Below are 18,931 nucleotides of genomic sequence, written 5' to 3' on the forward strand. Positions count from 1 at the left end.
TCTTCTGGAAGGGGAGGTCTCACATCATGTGTGGTTATCTCTGATACTAAATTTGTGCTTTGTTACATGAAGCTTGTCTCTGTGGGTGCAAAGGCTTGCTTTGCTCTATTTCAGTGTGACATAGGGGTGTATGAGAATGGGTAGTAGAAACTGAGTAATTTTTGTGCTGGAGGAATGACTGGTGTATGTTTGGGAGCTCCTAAGTGTGGTATGTGATGAGTTAAAAGTATGTTCTCAGTGGTTTAGGCAGTGCGAGTATTAAGGGAGCTATGGTTGGCTTGTATGGAATCATAGAATGGTTTGGGTTAGAAAGGACCTTAACACCTGCCATGGGCAGGGACACCTCACACTAGACCATGTCACCCAAGGCTTTGTTTAACCTGGCCTTGAAAAACAAATGATAAGAACAAATTTCATATGTTTATTATGTTTAGAATTTATGGATGCTTGATAATGAAAACGCTATGTTGTGGTTTTACCAAGCTTCAGTTTAAAGGAAGAGATTGGAAGACCATTACTATGTGTAATACTACCACCAGAACAAGTGTGAGAGATGATACTTGCCATGAGCAATGCTTTGGAGCACACAGCAAATCACTTTGGAGCCCAAAGCAGCGTGGCACCTAGAAAGGCTTGCTGCTGTATCAAGTGATTTTCCTGATGTACTTACAGTGCATCAGGTACAGTCTGGCTCATGTCTGTAAATGTAGACTGCAGAAACAGGATGCATTTTATTAATGTAAACATAAAGCTTTTAATTGTATTTATGTATTTAGTTGTATTTATGCTTTTTTAGATTGTATTTTGAATTTATGTCTTTTCTGCACATGATTCACATTTTTTACAGCTTCCCATGCACCTTACAAGTGGGATTATTGGCCACACGATGACGTTCGTGCTGAATGCAGGTTTGTGGGTCTAACTAATCTTGGAGCAACGTGTTACTTGGCATCCACCATTCAGCAACTGTACATGATACCAGAGGCCAGACAAGCAATATTTACTGCAAAGGTATGCTTCTGATAGGAGTTTAAATTTAGACTCAGTGCAAATGCCGATAAAGTATAAACTTACTTTTAAGACTTGATAAAGAATATTTCTTCAAGATTTAGTTTGCTTTTAGTTCAGTTGGATTCTTTTGCTGGTGTCTGAAGTGAAGAGTCATCTTTTTTATGTATTCATAATGCGGTAGGACCTTAAGGTGCATTGTAATAAAACATATTCTCAAAAGCATATTTCTGTTGCTATCGCCTAGATTTATTCATGTTTGGTTTACCTGTTCCTTAACTCCTCATTTGTCATTTTATTAGGATAAATGTCATTCTCATCAAATGTTTATAAAGGCCCACAGCATAGAATCATAGAATAGTTAGGGTTGGAAAGGACCTTAAGATCATCCAGTTCCAACCCCCTGCCACGGGCAGGGACACCTCACACTAGACCATGTCACCCAAGGCTCTGTCCAACCTGGCCTTGAGCACTGCCAGGGATGGAGCATTTACCACTTCTTTGGGCACCCTGTGCCAGTGCCTCAGCACCCTCACAGTAAAAAACTTTCTTATATCCAGCCTGAACTTCCCCTGTTTAAGTCTGAACCCATCACCCCTTGTCCTATCTCTGCAGTCCCTGATGAAGAGTCCCTCTCCAGCATCCTTGTAGCCCCCCTCAGACACTGGAAGGCATGTATCTCATGCTACCAGAAGTACAGAAAGTCCTGTAAATTGTCATACATTTATGAAATAGAATATTACTTCTAGCTATTTACTGTAAAATAGGAAACTTTGTTTTGGTCCCTGTCATCAACAGGGCATGTAATAATGTGTGAAACAGCCTCATTTCCATGATGTCATCATTTTTTGTTATTATGTTAGTGGTAGTATTCACTTCATTTAGAGTTACCCATTTATAAAGAAACCAAAAAATTCAGTAAAGCTGCTGGAGTGTATGTGAAATGCATTATATAGTGGGTTGAATTGATAAAAATTACACCAGAATTACTGCAGTCTTTGTAATACCTGCACAAAAGCTCCCAGCTGCAGGAAATTTTTAGAAAATAGAGTTATTATTTGACTTGGGTTTAATATTGACATGCCATAAATTTGAGTAGGTGGTGCTTTATATACAAGTGTAAAACAGTGCACTGTGTGTTCTTGTACACAAGCATTTTCCTTAATTGTCCATAATAAAGTGGTTGGGGTTTTATTTAAAAAGATAGTTATTTCATCTGTTTAAGGGCTGTTTGGGTAAAGTTAGAAGCCAAAAGATAAAATCTTCTTTTATGAATTTCTTTTAGTATTCAGAAGATATGAAACACAAGACCACTCTACTAGAACTCCAGAAAATGTTTACATACTTAATGGTAGGTGCAAATAGAGGTTACTTTATAAAGTACCTTATTTTTTAGGGGGGGGACGTGATAGGGAGGTGAGGGCAAGAAAAATGTAGTTACTATTCTATATGTTGCCATCTTAAGTCCTTTCTGTCTAAGTTCTGTAAATGAATGTCTTGACTGAAATACTTTTTACCCACTTAAAAGTTGTTACTCAGCAAATCAGTTAAGCAAACATAATAGTTTTCACGAAGAGACAATGTAATCCTAGTCTAAGATAGGCTATAATATTGGGCACAAACTATAATGAGCAGGAACCAACTCTCAGACACTAGTGATTGTCTAATGTGTCCTTAAGTATTTGTGAAGTGAATGTATGGAAATGTCAGGATCAGGTGCCACAGTCCAAACAGCCTTCATTCATTTAAACCTTTCAGCCCCAGCACATCAATGCTCAGGTGAGCACAGGATGTTACCATAGCTATGGGACTTCAGTTACAAGTGAGTTACAAGTCTGAAAATCAAGTCTGCTTCTTAGTTACATGTTGTGGCTGGGCTGTGCCCTGTGTGGACACCCTGTGCAGTTCCATTGCTATATCTGAGTGGCCCAGGAGCTCCCTGGCCAGCCATCTCCTTGGATGCAGTAACAGGGTGGATTCAGACAACACACCAGTTTGAAACTGGGTAATTGTGCCTTCCTGATGAAGTATTTGATTGTTACAGGAGCCCTGCAGGTAAGAATCTGGGACAGTTCTGCTATTACACTGCTGTGTCTAGTCCGATCTCCAAACTGACTTTGTGAATAGTCAGTAGAAACTGTTCCAGCAGAAATGACTGCATCAGTCTTCTGTATGGATTTAAGATATTTTAGATATACTTTGTACGTAATAAGGTGAGTAAATAGTCATGCATTACACAGATGCTGGGGAGGTCACAGAAGGCTCCCAACTGGATTATAAGAATTTAGCAAAATGGTGCTTCAAGGAGCCTCCCCAGGTCTAACTGAAGATAACCACTGGAAGGACCCTAGCAGCAGAGTTCCACCACCACCAAACACCGACTGGCTGTCCCGTTAGGATGTTTTGGTTCCATATGTGAGCACTTTGCCAAGATCCCAATAAATTACTTGTTCTTTTTAACAAACACTCTGCCATGAAGGACTGTCCAACACCATTGACATTCACCTTGTTTCACATGGACCTTGATGTAAAGGGTTCTGAGCATGATTCTTTGTTTAATCATGAAACAACTTGTTTGCCTCAGTTTCCCTGGTGATAAACTATATTGTTTTGTTCATTGCATTTTCCTTGCTCCAATATTTTAAAGGTTAATTTTTTTGAAATAAAGCATTAAAAAGCAACTAAAAATTTTGAAATTCCAGAACCAAACAAAATTGAGGCAGGTCACAGGTGTTCGCTGGGGTTAAAATAGTGAAACATTCCTGAAATAATGACAAACCTGAGGAGAGCTGAGTGGTTTTGTTCTTGGCACTGGCTTTTGTGGAAGAAATTCATGACCACTTTGAAGACAAAATAGAGGAAAGGAATTTAGGCATGTAGTGCCTGCCATGAATCATAATAAAATAAATCCATGTATTTATATAAGCATAAAATAACACAGGAACATAAAATCTTATGATGATTTATCATAACTTAAAATGTTGGAGAAAGACTTTATTCCAAAAAAGGTAATATCTACAGGAAGCACTGTCTTGCCACACATTCTTAAAGAGAACATTATGTATGTTGTTATTTACAAGAACAAAGTTCCTTCTGCTGTAAATAAGTTCTGCATTCCCAGTGTGAAAGGCAGTGGAATGGGGGATGTATTCTAAAGAACTGCTTTATATGGCAAATTCTTTTCTCTGACTAAACACATGCAGTTAAGAACTAGGTGATAAGTTTATACTATAGAGAAGTCTGAAGGAGAATGAAGCACTTGTCAAGATTTAAGTCAGTGATGTCCAGAAATACATAAACACAGGCTGATGTCTTTCCTATTGTGTTTTGTATCTGAACCGCTATGCGGAAAAGGGATGTGTGACGTCTTCAGCCATATTCTTTTACTGAGTCATTTTATTAAGTATTTATTAAATATTACTTAATGATATTTTATTAGTGAATATCATAGTAATGATAATCTGTTAAAAATGGCTTTACATTTCATCAGAAGCATTTAAACAACTGTGTTGCCTAATGCACATATGGAGATATTGTATGTAAAAGTATGTCTCTCTTTAAATAGACATTTGTGTGAAATGTATGTTTGGTGTATCTGGGTAACTTAAAATAGAAGGATTGATGTTGATTAGCTTTGCTTGGTATTCTTTACCTCAAGGAAAGTGAGTGTAAGGCATACAATCCAAGGCCTTTCTGTAAAACCTACACCATGGATAAGCAGCCACTGAACACGGGAGAGCAGAAAGATATGACGGAATTCTTCACTGACCTAATAACAAAAATAGAAGAAATGTCGCCAGAGCTGGTGAGTTATTAAGAGGGAGCAAAAGGGAGCTTGAAAAGTTACAGATTTGCTCAAATTTCCTTGACAGAATTTATTAATTCATTCACAGAAAAACACAGTGAAAAGTTTGTTTGGAGGTGTTATCACAAACAATGTTGTTTCTTTGGTAAGTATTGGTCCCTCATCCTTATCTTTTAAAGATTTGGGGTTTTTTTAACTTCTTAAAACAGTTATTTCATTGCTTTCCTCTTTCATTGCTGTGATTCAGGACTGTGAGCATGTAAGTCAGACTGCTGAGGAGTTCTATACAGTAAGATGCCAGGTAGCAGATATGAAGAATATTTATGTAAGTACCACCAGGCTGAGATGTGTAGCATAGCTCACAGTTATAACCAGGTGCAGTCGAGTATAAAAGACTGTACCATACACTGTTGAATGTGTTGGTGCTTTCTGTATCTAATTTTGGTGTATTTCCAGGTTTATATTACTAGGTGATTTGATTGAATTGTTTCATCTTTTCAATGCAACATGCTATCAGCTGGTGCCATTTGGAACTGAGTAAAGATTGTGTTACAGTCAGTAATTGCCACTTGCTTCTGTGCTTTAAAATACCATGGCCATTTTTATATGAGAGAGTTGTAAATATCAAAAGGTTTTATATATACATGTACTATTGCTTATTAAGTTAATTTAAAACTTAAACCAGCATAATTTTAGGTTTTAAGTATTAATCCCCACACTTGGAATTTGAATTTTAAGCGCTTGAATTCTTTGGGACAGCTTTGAGTGCCATTTTTCTGAATTGGTTCCTGAATTTTGTGTTTGGCTTAGGAACTGGTTTTCCTGCCAAACTCTTCTCTTAATTCAGGTACATGTACTTCTTGCAGACTTTTTGATGCCTTTGGCCACCTTTACTTTCATAACTTAATGGCAATGTTAAATTTACTGTAAGGTTAAAAGAGAGGGGTTTGTAAAGCAAGCCATGCAAGCGCAAGATATAAATATCCAAGAAAAATGTAAGCTCCTTCTTTGTTTGTTTATTATATTAGGAATCTCTTGATGAAGTAACTATTAAAGATACCTTGGAAGGTGACAACATGTATACATGTTCACATTGTGGGAAGAAAGTGCGGGCTGAAAAAAGGTATGATTGAGAAGAAATAAGCATTCCTAATGTGTCTTTTTAGTAAATTACTGAAATTACTATTGGAATGAGAATAATCCTTTAGATAACAGAATAATCCTTTAGATGTGTGCCGCCTTGTATGCCTGTGAGGATGTGGTCCCTTTGCAAGTGAGCACATAACTAAGAAATCAAATTGCCAAAACAAAGAATGTAAGGTAACTTAGCAAAAGATCACCTGCACAGTAAAATGGTCATGACCTTTTTCAATGTAAATAAAAGTAAATTTGCAGAAATTAGTGCCTTTTCAAAACTGTTACTTCTCCTGTTATTAAAAGATCAAATTCTTTCAGAGGAGGTTGTTCAGGACTTGTGTTATTCATTATACTTCGTAATTGCTTAGGGTTTCATACGTAACCCTGAATTTCTTAATTAAAATTGGTAGTTTTAAAAATCATAGAATCCCAGACTGGTTTTGGTTGAAAAGGACCTTAAAGCTCATCCAGTTCCAACCCCCTGCCAAAGGCAGGGTCACCTTCAACTAGAGCAGGTTACTCCAAGCCCCTGTGTCCAACCTGGCCTTGAACACTGCCAGGGATGGGGCAGCCACAGCTTCTCTGGGCACCCTGTGCCAGCGCCTCAGCACCCGCACAGGGAAGGACTTCTTAATATCTTACCTAAATCTCCCCTGTTTAACCCATCACCCCTTGTCCTGTCACTACAGTCCCTGATGAAGAGTCCCTCTCCAGCATCCTTGTAGACCCCCTTCAGATACTGGAAGGCTGCTCTGAGGTCTCCATGCAGGCAAAATATCCTTAAAAATTCCATATTTTAAAAAGTCTGCTAATAAAGAGAAAACTGTTATAAAATATATATTGGCTTTATATTGCAACTGACAAATGTCTGGTTTAGACATGAAAAACCTAATTGTTGTTTTTGTAGCTGTTAAAACAACATGGGTGAAAGAGAAACCTACTTTAAAATCAGTATTGTGACGTTTATGAGATTTAATACACAATATGTTCTGCATTGAAACTCATCAGTTGCAGGAGAGTAACTCCATGTAATGAGGGGATTCGCATTGTTAAATACGTTCATGACTCGTTTTATGCTATCAGTTTACAAAACTGTCATTCATGCCACGAATAAGTTTGATGTTTCTTCCAAGACATGATGATAGGCTAGATAGAATTGTTCAGGAGGCTGAATCTGACCTCCTGCTGCCCTGCTCCAGGGCATTCCGATAGCTGAATTTTATATTCATGTGACTTAGCAACTCCAATTTTATGTTTGAAATAAATGTGTTTAAAATCTTTGTGAAAATACAGGTCAACCTGCTAAGCTTTTGCAAATCATGATTATTTCTAATCCTGCAGGGCATGTTTTAAGAAACTACCTCGGATCTTAAGCTTCAACACAATGAGATACACGTTTAATATGGTAACCATGATGAAGGAGAAAGTCAATACACATTTTTCATTCCCCTTACGTTTGGATATGACACCTTACACTGAAGATTTCCTCATGGGAAAAAATGACAGAAAAGAAGGTATGCTTCTTAAGACAAATTCAGCAAGCTTTGCCTCTTTCAGCTGTACCATACATATGTATGTATATATACCATATATATGTATGTATGTATATGTATGTATAACATAAGCTAATAATTCATTTTAAACAAAATCAAAGACAGTTTTAATCAACCTATTTCACTTTCTATTTAATATGAGAAAACTGGCCACTTATTTTTGTTTTCATTTACTGTTGAATTTGAATTATTCTTACATTTGTTTCTAAAGTATGAGAGAAATTACAACTAGTTACCTACAGTTTGTTGCTGGCTTATTTTGATTTTGCAGAGTAATGCTTGACTTCAGCAAATGGCTGGCTAACTGCCATCGTAAATAAGATGTGCTAACTTGGAGTAACTTAGTCCTCATCTCTTCAGTAGTGATATTCTGCTGGAACTGTTTCACAAGGGTTAGGGTCTGTGCTCCTTGTTCTGGGTATGGAGTTTTTGTCTGTCATCATGGTGCTGTGCTGAAAAGAAGTGCAACTATAGGAAATGTGTATGTAAGACATACTCGTGTTGGAGTTCAGGTGTTTAGGAAATAGCATTAAATATTGCATTAAATTATTTCAGGTTTCAAGGAAGATGGTGGATATCTGAAAGAAACTGAAAGTTATGAATACGATCTGATAGGTGTAACGGTTCACACAGGAACAGCAGATGGTGGGCATTACTACAGTTTTATCAGAGATATAGTCAATCCCCACGCTTACAAAAACAACAAATGGTGAGTTATGCCAAAAAACATCTTATAATTTCTTATTTTAAAATAACTAATATTATTTGACCTTGTCAGACACAGTCGTATAGGAGATATGTGCTGTAGGTTCTTCTCAAAAGCACAAGAAGTTGGGATTTGATGGGTGTAAGTATGTTAATTTATTAGCATTCATATTTGTGTGCTGTAGCTGTAACAGTTGTGGGGTGCTTTGGACACAGGAGAATGACACGCTAGCCTCACGTTACAGCCAATGCTTGTTTCTTGACAGGACTATCAATGACTATAAATCTATTTCAGTCAAAAATGAACAGTAGGATTTAATAGATTGTCCTTCAGAAAATCTGGTTGTTGCCTTTGGTGAGCATACAGCTACATTTATGGTTGTGGAACTCAGTCCTTTCAATTTTGTCCATTTTCAGTGAAACAACAGCTTGAATTTTTCTTCACTTTGCCACACAGGATGCAGTGAGTTTAGAAATGCTGCTACAGCAGCTAAGTTATCTGAATCTGTTCTTACTGTGCTTTTTATATATGGAATTGTTTTCACATTTGATTTTCAAGTTTATCTAGCTGGTAATCTTCTCCTATTGCCAGCTCCTCCTAGATGCAATTTAGTGACATACTGAAATGTTCAGCAGCATTTGTTTTTCTATCCCTTCTTTTCAAAGATTAAAAAAAAGAGACAGGATCTTACACATCAGTGATAGATGAATAAATAACTGTGACATCCCACTTCTGATTTGGAAAATTCTACGTACATTGGGCATATGATGGTTGTGAAGAGGAAGAAAAAGTTGGGAGAAGTAACCTTGGAAAGGGCTGAGATATGTGCATAGAAAGGAGGAGGGTCTTGCTAGGTGACATAAAGCAGGGAACACTCTCTGCCTGTCATTTCTGGATGTCATATCTCGGATTCCCATCTTAGGCCCTGGCATAGGAGACAAGATTTCCTCTATTCCCATTCCCCAGAATAGCTAGCTGGAGCATTTTTTAGCAGTTCCAACTTGTGACCCAGTCCCTGCTGCAGAGGGAATCTAACACAGTGTGCCATCTTTTCTGCCTCGTTCCACTTTGAGTTCTACTGTTCTATGGAATGATTCTCTATTTAATTTTGATTTCCATGACACTCAGATTGAAAAGGAAAAGGCAAATCTTCTTGACTGCATTAAAACCCTGTCTGTATGAAAGTCAGGCTGGAAAAATGAGGGAAATAATGTGTCTCTTGATAAGAAAAAACAAGAACTGTTGAACGCTGACTTCTTGCTCTTCCTGAAAAGGAAGTCCCTTTTGGGATCAGTTAGTTTAGTTTGCTGTGATTCAAACAAGACAGTAGAAGTTAATAGGAATACTTAAATCTGAAGAATAGTTTAAGTACTTGTTATGCTTTATTTGCCCTTAGAGACGAACAGCAGTTGTTTCAAAGCTTGCTGTTTTTACAGGTATCTTTTCAATGATGCCGAAGTGAAACCATTTGATTCTGCCCAGCTTGCTTCAGAATGTTTTGGTGGAGAAATGACAGTAAGTTCTGACTCTTATTTTTATCATCTTCAACCATTACAATAACTGTTCTCAATACTTTCGTGAAGAATTCCATAGTGCTTGCCTTTGGTCTGCCATCTGTTGTGAATGTATATGAAACACAAGTGTTAGCTGGGTTTTATTAAACCTTTGACACCTTTGTTGTGCAGGTGATATTTTATCTTATGTTGATGTAGTAGCTGGCTGCTCTTCTACCATTGATCTCTTCAAAGGGTCTCCCTCTCCTCTGGGGGCTGAAAGACTTGACAAAGAGACTGCTTGCAACTGGTGATGCAGCTTTCTGGTTTTTCTGCACTTGCTGTAGTAAAAGTGTGTAGAGCAACAAGTGTAGTTAGGGCAATAAAGGAGAAGGGTTTTAATTGCTCCTGTACCAACTATTGTAGCATTTAATTTATGAATATGAATACAAGCATTTTTATGTGGTTTTGAAAGACAGGTATCAGAAGTACAGTGTAGGTATTGCTAATGAATAAAAATAAACTAGGGGAGCCTCTCTCCAGAGTAGAGGTATTTCTTCACTGTATCTGATTTTATCACCATATTATATATGTACTTATTGAAAAGTGAGTATATAATTTAGGAATCCTTTGCTTGGATGTCTGCTTTGCTCAGACCATTGACTGAAGGAGTAATTACTTCAAGTTTATGCCTCTTCTGGAAAAACAGGGCTTCTTGATCTTTGTCTATACCTTGTGTCAGTAATTTCCATATTCTGGTCTGTGAATCTCTTGTGGTTAGATCCTTTTTCACTGGTGACAGACCTGAACTAAAAATTTGTCAGATCTGTGAACAGCTTATGCTGTGGTTCAGTGGGAAAGTTTGAGCTCTGATGTTAGTAAGTGGTTTTCAAGCCAACAGATCTGAAGGATTTACGAGCTTAAATAGTTTTGCTTTTACTGTAAGGAGATAAAGTTTCTTAAGTTGATGTTTGCTTGCTTTCAGCAGGGCAAGGTTTTTTATTACACACTCAAATTTGTCTTTCGGGTCAGCCTACTGCCCTATGACATCAGTCTGAATATTTTTGTACGGTATTAATACAGATAACTGTTGAATGACACTTAAATGTTCTCAGGTTATGCTTGAATTGATCACGCTTTGTGGTTATATATCACTGCATAAAACACATCATGAATAATGCAGTATCTTACTAGAACAGTACCGTGCGTAAGAAAACTCCTCTTGTCTGATAAAGACAATAAAACAATAAAATATGTTATCTGTCAAATGGATAAAATACCTTCAGGTGCCTAAAAGGAAGAAGTGTCAATGAGATGGGTGAGACAGGAAATTGCAGGAGATAGAGATCACAATATTGCATAGCAACTCTGAAAAATCAGAATAGGAGAAAAAAAGAAAGAAAACGACTTTAAACAAGAAATAAATTGTCAGCAGCTTCTCTCCACATGTCCTGATATAGTTCACTTGCACATTTATCACAAACTGTCAATAACCAGACCATTAAGAAAGTTGTAATTAATGGTTTTGCTTTCTTCTTGACAGACAAAAACTTACGATTCTGTTACTGATAAATTTATGGACTTCTCCTTTGAAAAGGTATTTCTCTTCCAAACACTTGTTACACGATTATATTTCTACTTGCATGATTTATGTCTCAAAGCAAAAATGATACAGATGTTTTTTTCTTAAAGACACACAGTGCTTACATGCTGTTTTATAAGCGGATGGAACCAGAGGAGGAAAATGGCAAAGACTACAAATTTGATGTTTCATCAGAATTGCTGGAGGTACAAGTTGATTTGTTTTAACATCAATTTTAAAATACCATAGGAAATACTAAACAAATCAGGAATCTGCATAACCATAGGGAAGTGAATACAGTTTAAATCATGAAGGTGACAATCCTTCCATTGAGCTGCCCGCCTTAGGACTATGTTGTTTGATAGGAAGTAAATTCAGATTTCCACTGAATGTAAATTTTAGACATTTTCTCATTTCTGTCCTGTATTTTTTTTAATTCACATACCTGAATCATTCTGCTTCATATTTGTAAACAATGGTAGAACACTGTTGATTTGGTTTTGTAAGCATTTACCAACATTTTGTGAACAGTTGCCAATACTACAGGAAGTGTTCTCATTAATCACTGTCCTTTTCATCCTTTAATACCTCAGCAACTTCTTGCTTTGAGGTGGGACAAGATAAGAGAGTAGTTCCAACTCTTTGTTTCCACTTTTGTCTAGTGTGTTGTGAAATGCCAAGTGAATGCATCAGTCAGAAAAGGATCCCTTCCTCCCCATAGCCATAGAGTAGCCCAGGTGTTAGGAAAAGGAGTAGGGGAAAACAAACCCCAGTAACAGCTACACCTCCTTGTTCTCCTCCAGTGATGGGGCTGTTTTTAGGACACCTTGCTGTTTATATAAAGATGCTATTTAAGCCATGTATGATCTGAGGAATTGGAAAAGGTAGAGCACAGGAGCAGAGTGTTTCACTAGGGATCCCTCTGTGCTAGGTACATCCCCAATATGGGATTTGTTAAGACATTTTCTCCCTTCTTATCTCCTGAAAAGCCAGTTTCCCCTGCTCTCTCAGAAGTATTGCTTTTATCACCTGTGATGTGTTAGGTTCTTAACTTAAAGAGACTCATCCCTAGCCAGCAAAGCAGATTGTGCTTTTCATCCTTCTCAGTCTTAAAAATCATAACAGATTTTATCAAAGTTAAACTTTTAAACTATATTTATGTGAAAAACGCTACAGATGTGGTCAAAAACATCATTTTGGAGAGAGGAACGGAGAGACGTGGCATAAAAACCTTTTCTGGTTAATGATGGAGAGTCAAATATTCCTCTTTAAGAATTTATCAAACGTTCACAGAGCTCATCAGGCTTTGGGTCAGAACTTCAGCCATACCTAGCTGGGCTGGTGGAAGGTCTGACTGATTGCAGTTAGTGAACTGTGTTTTGAGAGGTTTGTTGGGTTTTAAGTTACTACACTATCACAGACATCACAATAAGGTCTTAACTGTGGTTCTTTTTTAACGTGTGGACCAGTTCTCAAAAAATTTCAGCCTAAAAATGTGAAGTAATTAAGAGTTGTAAAATGAGATCACTCAGAAAGAAGAGATTTACTGTGAGCGTGGTGAGGCGCTGGAACAGGCTGCCAAAGGAAGTTGGTAAATGCTCCATCCCTGGCAGTGTTTGAGGCCAGGTTGGACAGAGCCTTGGTGACATGGTCTAGGGTGAGGCGTTCCTGCCCATGGCAGGGGTTGGAACTGGATGATCTTAAGGTCCTTGTCCAAACCCAAACTAATCAATGATTCTATGATTCTGAGCTCTGTTTCACAGTCATACATCAGGCAAACTAATATTCAGTATAGTAATGAATAGCACAACTTGGACGCTATTCCTTTAAAATAAAGAAAATGTTTCCAGAAATAATTTTTGCATAAGAAAAAAGCCTGCTTTTTTAGCCATGGCAAGCGTTTAATATCTAAATCATGCCTTATGTAGTGAAATAAACTGCTTTCTTGTATCTGATGTAGCTATTTTTCTTCAGTGGGATATGGCATGATAACATGCAGTTTCTTCAAGACAAGAACATTTTTGAACATACATATTTTGGGGTAAGTTACATTTAAAATGTAATATTAATGCTTCTTTTTCTTCCTTGCAGATTTTCATTATTTATTTTAATTAACAAATAAAAATTACTGACTCTAGGTTATGTGGCAGTTGTGTAGTAGCATCCCAAGCACCTACCAGATCAAAGCGGTTTCCCTGATGACGCAAAAGTAAGTACTTCAAAAATGTATCATGCTTATTCATATTTACCTTGTTTACATTTAATTCAGGGCATTATCTCTAATTAATGTGCGATGTTGTTATTTTTTTCTTTTCAGTTAAGCACTTCCTTTGTGCTAGAGACATTTATTCATTCAAAGGAAAAGGTATTCCATTTACTTGTAAATTCTCATTAAGTAGCTGCATGAATATAGCGGGAAGGATGTCTGCACTTTTTCAAAGCCTGATTTTGAGGTGTATTAAGTACCACAGATGATACAAAGTTAATGTAGAAATCTTGTTATTTAACACATTTAAAATAAGCACTGCACCATGATAAAAGTGTGGGTTCTGGTTTGATAAATTTGTAATAAAATCTGTATTTATATATATCAAAATATGTATAAATACTCACATGAACAGCAGGAAAGTTCTGTCTGAATCATCTTTATTCTCAGTCAAGTGTTGCTTCTTTCTTGTCTGTGGTGACAATGCTACTAATTCTAGGTGGTCTGGGATTAGTAAGAATTACATTTGGGTAAAATTACATGAGTACCTACTACACATTGCATGCAACTTGCATTGATTTCAAATGTATGTCCTGTTATTTTTGTGTAGGTGCAACTTACTACCAGTTCATAAGGCATTTATTATTTGTATGCTTAAGATTTGTTGTTCTAACAGACTGTTTAGAAACGTTTAAGGATTAAGGAGCAATTTATCATTCTAAGTTATAGTTTTTTCTGTATTTCTTTTTGCAGCCTACAATGCTTCAGTGGATTGAACTGTTAACAAAACAGTTTAATAACAGTCAGGCAGCTTGTGAAGTAAGTGACTTAGGAACTCAGCAAAGTACAAACCAACTTTCTATATATTGTTTAACTTTCCTGGAGGTTCGTATCCCTGGAATATTTTGGAACTACTGTATTTGGCATATTTGTGCACTGTGAGATGAAATTCATCCTCTCTGATTACTGCAGATTCTGGGGAATGGCTTGACTTTTATTTTCAGAAACCTGTGGTGAGATCACAGCCCCAAATTATTTTGACACTGAATAAAAAGAGACACAGTGTCACCACCTCTTTATTTGATTGATTAGTACATACTGATTCGTGTAATTAAGAGGTGTTTAAATGAAATCACACAAGAGAAATGGAAAATCAGACTAATATTCAAGGATTTAGCAGGGCCTGGAGTTGGATCCAAGGGGAGAGGGCAGTGGGATAAAAGGCTGTGGTTCAGTGGAGAAGCTTAGAAAGGGAGTAAGAGCAGCTGAAGTCAGATTTGGCTGAAAACAAATCAATATAGCACCTTGCTTGTGAAGCTGTGGACCTTGAACCCAATGTGTAGAAAGACTTAAAACTCCTGGAAGGAGGAGAAAAAAAATAAAGGAATGTTTTTATATGAAGTTTGTCAAATTCTGCCTGAGGGAAGTCTGGGACAAAGTGGAGAGGGACTGAGAAACCCCAGAGAATTCACTGTGGTGTTAGTGAAAATAATATTGGGATGCTGAAGAAAAGTTTGTGGTAGACTTTCTGTGATAGTTTAAATGCACAAGGATCCCAGTACATACTTTATCCTGCACTGGACCTTATTCAGTACAAAAGAATTAAATTAATTATTCTTTTATAAATTGAATCTATATTGTTTAATTATTATGGAACATTCAGTAAGTGGGTGACAGTTTTGTTTGTGTGGTGTAGTCTTAAGATGCTTAGGACAAGTGAAGACATTTAATATAGTAAAGAATACTTGAGTACAATTGCAATAAAAAGAAGAACATCTTGGATTCTTGATTTTAAACTGTCTTTCCTTGTGATTAAGACAAAATCCTGGGAAACTCAGCTGTATTATTTGCTGAGCCTTAACTCTGAATCATTCTGTTAGTTTTATACCTTTACTGTCTGTGGAGGTAGTAAGGCTTTTCCACATGTTAAAATGCATAAAGGATTAATTCAGGAACTTCATTCTTGTTTAAGCCTATCCCTGTTCTACAAGATTCATTGTAAGCATTGTTTTTTATTCTATTGACATCACTTTTCAGGATGAGCATGTTCTTCCAGATAATTGAACAATGACATGCAGAACACAGAAGAAACTGGATATAACATTATGTTGATGTTTACTGCTATTGATCTTTATTCCTTTCTTCTCATGCACAGAAGACATTTAGATTTCCCTTGGATTAAAACTCGCTTATTCCTTAATAATAGTTACATCAATTTCTCTTCAGACTTTAATATCATGCAAAAAGAAGATTGGACTAGAACAAGTTTGGAACAAAACTAACAAAGTATGTATCTTCTGCAGTGGTTTTTGGATCGTATGGCTGATGATGATTGGTGGCCAATGCAGATTCTAATAAAGTGTCCCAATCAGATTGTGAGACAGGTAAGAAAGAATGTTCCTTTGTAAGTCAGGTGACTGCTTGACCCATGAACAGAAACGGACAATTATTATGACACATTAAATGATTCTGAAAGTTTCTGTTAATTCCTGTAATTGTCTTATTCTTTTCCATTCTTGCATAGAACATAGAGAATATATTTGGCCATGGGAGCATTATTGTTGTTTGAAACAAAATTGGTATTAATATAGTGCTGTAGTCACACAATGACACAATAGATGCAGATTCTCTACAACTGCCTCATGGTGTCTTAATTTGAACACATTACATAAAAAGATCTTTTTTTCTGAATTAGTTCAACAATAATGTGTCAAAATACACATTCATCAAATAAAAAAGAATCGATTATGTACATTCACTACTCCTCAAAGCTTCAGTTCTAAACTTCTGCATTTGTTTTTTGTGGGAAGATTTAATTTTATAATATTATGGCACAAAGTTTTGTTAATACCCTTTTCTGGAAATAATTCAAACTGGAAAATAAACCCAAACCTATATGGATAGCATTTGATATTCACAAATATAAGTACTATTAATAGTTTCACTTATACTTTCTTTGCAAGTTGTTTAGGTAAAAACAACTAACTAGCAATTACTTTCTCACCTGAGTACCTCGATTGGGTTTCTGATTATTAAAGTAATACTTTGATACAAAACCCTGCGTAGTTCCTGTATGCAACATGTCATTAAAGGAATCTATTCTGTGGGAAAACTCTATGTCAGATCTCAGGCAAAGCTCTAATCCTGATGAATGTTTTACAAATTATAAATTACTGGAAGGAATTTCCTTAAAATTTATACATAAATTCTTATAGCCAGAGGCAAAATAAAAAATAGCTTGCCAAAAATATCTTAAACATTCCAGAAAATAGAGATTGAAGAAACAATAACGTTTAGCAGCAACAGTCTTAAGTCATGTTTCAGTAGTGTACAGCGCTCACCAATATTAAAAGCACTTTTTAGGGCTCCTCTGTCAGATGTGTTTATAAAGACCTGATTTGACTATTCTCTTAAAATACGACTTGTCAGTACAATAAGAAATGGAATGTGGGTGTCCCAATCCCAACTTTACCTTTGAATTGCACAGAGCTGGTGGTGCTCAGCGACGGAATAGTCTTTGCTTAGAAAATCAGTGTTGACATCTATGTAAAAGAATGAACATGTGGAGTTCATTTACTTGTCCATTTGCAGATGTTCCAGCGTTTGTGTATTCATGTGATACAGAGACTGAGGCCAGTGCATGCGCATCTCTATCTCCAGCCAGGAATGGAAGACTGGTAAAATTAAAACACCTCAGCACTTCTACTTATTACACACACTACCACAACTGCTTTTGTTTAATGAATTATTCAAAGTGGGCTCATAAAAATAGTCCTGGTTTAGTTTTCTTTATTATTCTATCCAGAGTGCTCTGGTTTATTTAAAAATACTACTATGATGCAAAAGCCAGTGTCCAAAAAGACATTGTTGAAACATTTGTTCCCTTAGCCTAGGTTTTCAGCATGGTCTTTTCACTACCAGTAACATGCTGCAAGTGTAAATCTCGCCGCTCACACTGGAGAATCTGATTGTAGATTGTAGGTTGGATTCAGAGGCATATAGGTGCAAATTGTAATTTGTAAGTCTGGTTGGAGGTTGGAGATGAGAGGCTTGTCCTGTAGCTTGTAAACAAATCACAGGTTTTGTCAAAAGTAGGAAAAACCTGTTGGATCCATTTTTGTTCTGCTAGATATCCAGAAAGCTGTCACTTCGTCTCCAATTATGAAATCCTTTTCCTTTTCGATACATCATAAGATGAAGAAAGTGGTTTTTCTTTCATCTCTTGGGTTAAACTTGTGAATCCTGCTAATAACTTTTTTTCCAGAGCAAAAATGGCAGAGTTTGTAATAACTACACTGCCAAGACAAAATTCAGGACCTGAAGATACAGTTTTCATAGCAAAAAGTAGTATTTAATTTTCTCTGGAAACCTTACTTTAAAAGTCACTTGTTTTGTTTGGTGATAAGGTCCGACTTCCAGTAGATGAGTAAGATCCCCTTCATCAAGGGAATGATTTTAAGTAGGAGATCCCCTAATACTGTTTTTCTAAGAATTCTTTTCCTGACTGGAATCTTGACTCAGAATACTGATTTGATTACCCTTTCAACAATTCGGGTGGCGGATGCTGCCATGATGTTATGTAGGGTATACTTGGCATAAGAGGAAGTGTGAGAGAGCTGCGTATGATAGCAGGGCAGAGTAGAAAACTGCAAGTTTGTCTGAATATTTTATTGTGTTCCTGATTCTAGATGATTTTATGCTCCATGTATTGTGTGAAATATCTAACTTGAGTTTCGTTTTCAGTTCGGATGACATGGATGGTCCTGTGGAGGACATCGGCAGTCGCTCTTGTGTGACACGCTTTGTGAAGACGCTCTTGTCAATCATGGAGCACGGTGTGAAGCCTCACAGTAAACATCTCACAGAATACTTTGCCTTTCTTTATGAATTTGCCAAAATGGGAGAAGAGGAAGTGAGTATAGCCTGGTAGTTTGGGGAAGGAGTTACGTATATGCACGTATGTATTTTCGAGTAATTCAATATCTGCTTGTTTCAGAGCCAGTTCTTGCTTTCACTGCAAGCCATATCCACAATGGTCCATTTCTACATGGGAACTAAAGGACCTGAAAATGTAAGTTTGAATATCTAGTGTAACAAGAACCAGTCTTTCCGATTTTACATATGTTACCATTAGTGTTGTGTCTCTTGAACCATCTTTCAGCTGTTAAAATTACTCCACTTGTGCCATTTTTTTCAGTGTTTAAGGGAATATTTTTTTTAAAAGCATGAATTGGCTATTTTTATTTAGTATAGAACAGATATTAAGTAGAACCAATTAAAGTTGCCCTTACCACACTATTAATGGTAATAACAATTGATTGCTTAATCCCATTGTATGACTTGAGCTTTTAAATGTCCTTGCCTTTTTTATTACATAGACCAGCATATCAGGTTGTGTAGTGCCTTCAACCAACCCACTTCTTGTACTTGTAAATACAGTT

At 36.7% G+C, this 18,931-nt stretch overlaps 1 protein-coding gene across 1 annotated transcript in view; it reads left to right on the plus strand.

Moving 5' to 3' along the window:
- Positions 1–18,931, plus strand: part of USP34 (ubiquitin specific peptidase 34) — a 133,059-nt gene that overhangs the window by 86,344 nt on the left and 27,784 nt on the right. The window contains 19 exon segments of the mRNA XM_030490276.1: positions 848–1,011; positions 2,294–2,359; positions 4,667–4,813; positions 4,902–4,958; positions 5,061–5,138; positions 5,842–5,936; positions 7,292–7,464; positions 8,059–8,212; positions 9,646–9,724; positions 11,246–11,299; positions 11,395–11,490; positions 13,245–13,325; positions 13,423–13,497; positions 13,602–13,649; positions 14,244–14,309; positions 15,794–15,874; positions 17,082–17,167; positions 18,234–18,402; positions 18,487–18,561. Of these exon segments, the coding sequence (XP_030346136.1) occupies positions 848–1,011; positions 2,294–2,359; positions 4,667–4,813; positions 4,902–4,958; positions 5,061–5,138; positions 5,842–5,936; positions 7,292–7,464; positions 8,059–8,212; positions 9,646–9,724; positions 11,246–11,299; positions 11,395–11,490; positions 13,245–13,325; positions 13,423–13,497; positions 13,602–13,649; positions 14,244–14,309; positions 15,794–15,874; positions 17,082–17,167; positions 18,234–18,402; positions 18,487–18,561 (1,844 nt within the window).

The sequence above is a fragment of the Strigops habroptila genome, chromosome 6, assembly GCF_004027225.2.
Source record: "Strigops habroptila isolate Jane chromosome 6, bStrHab1.2.pri, whole genome shotgun sequence".
NCBI lineage: Eukaryota > Metazoa > Chordata > Aves > Psittaciformes > Psittacidae > Strigops > Strigops habroptila.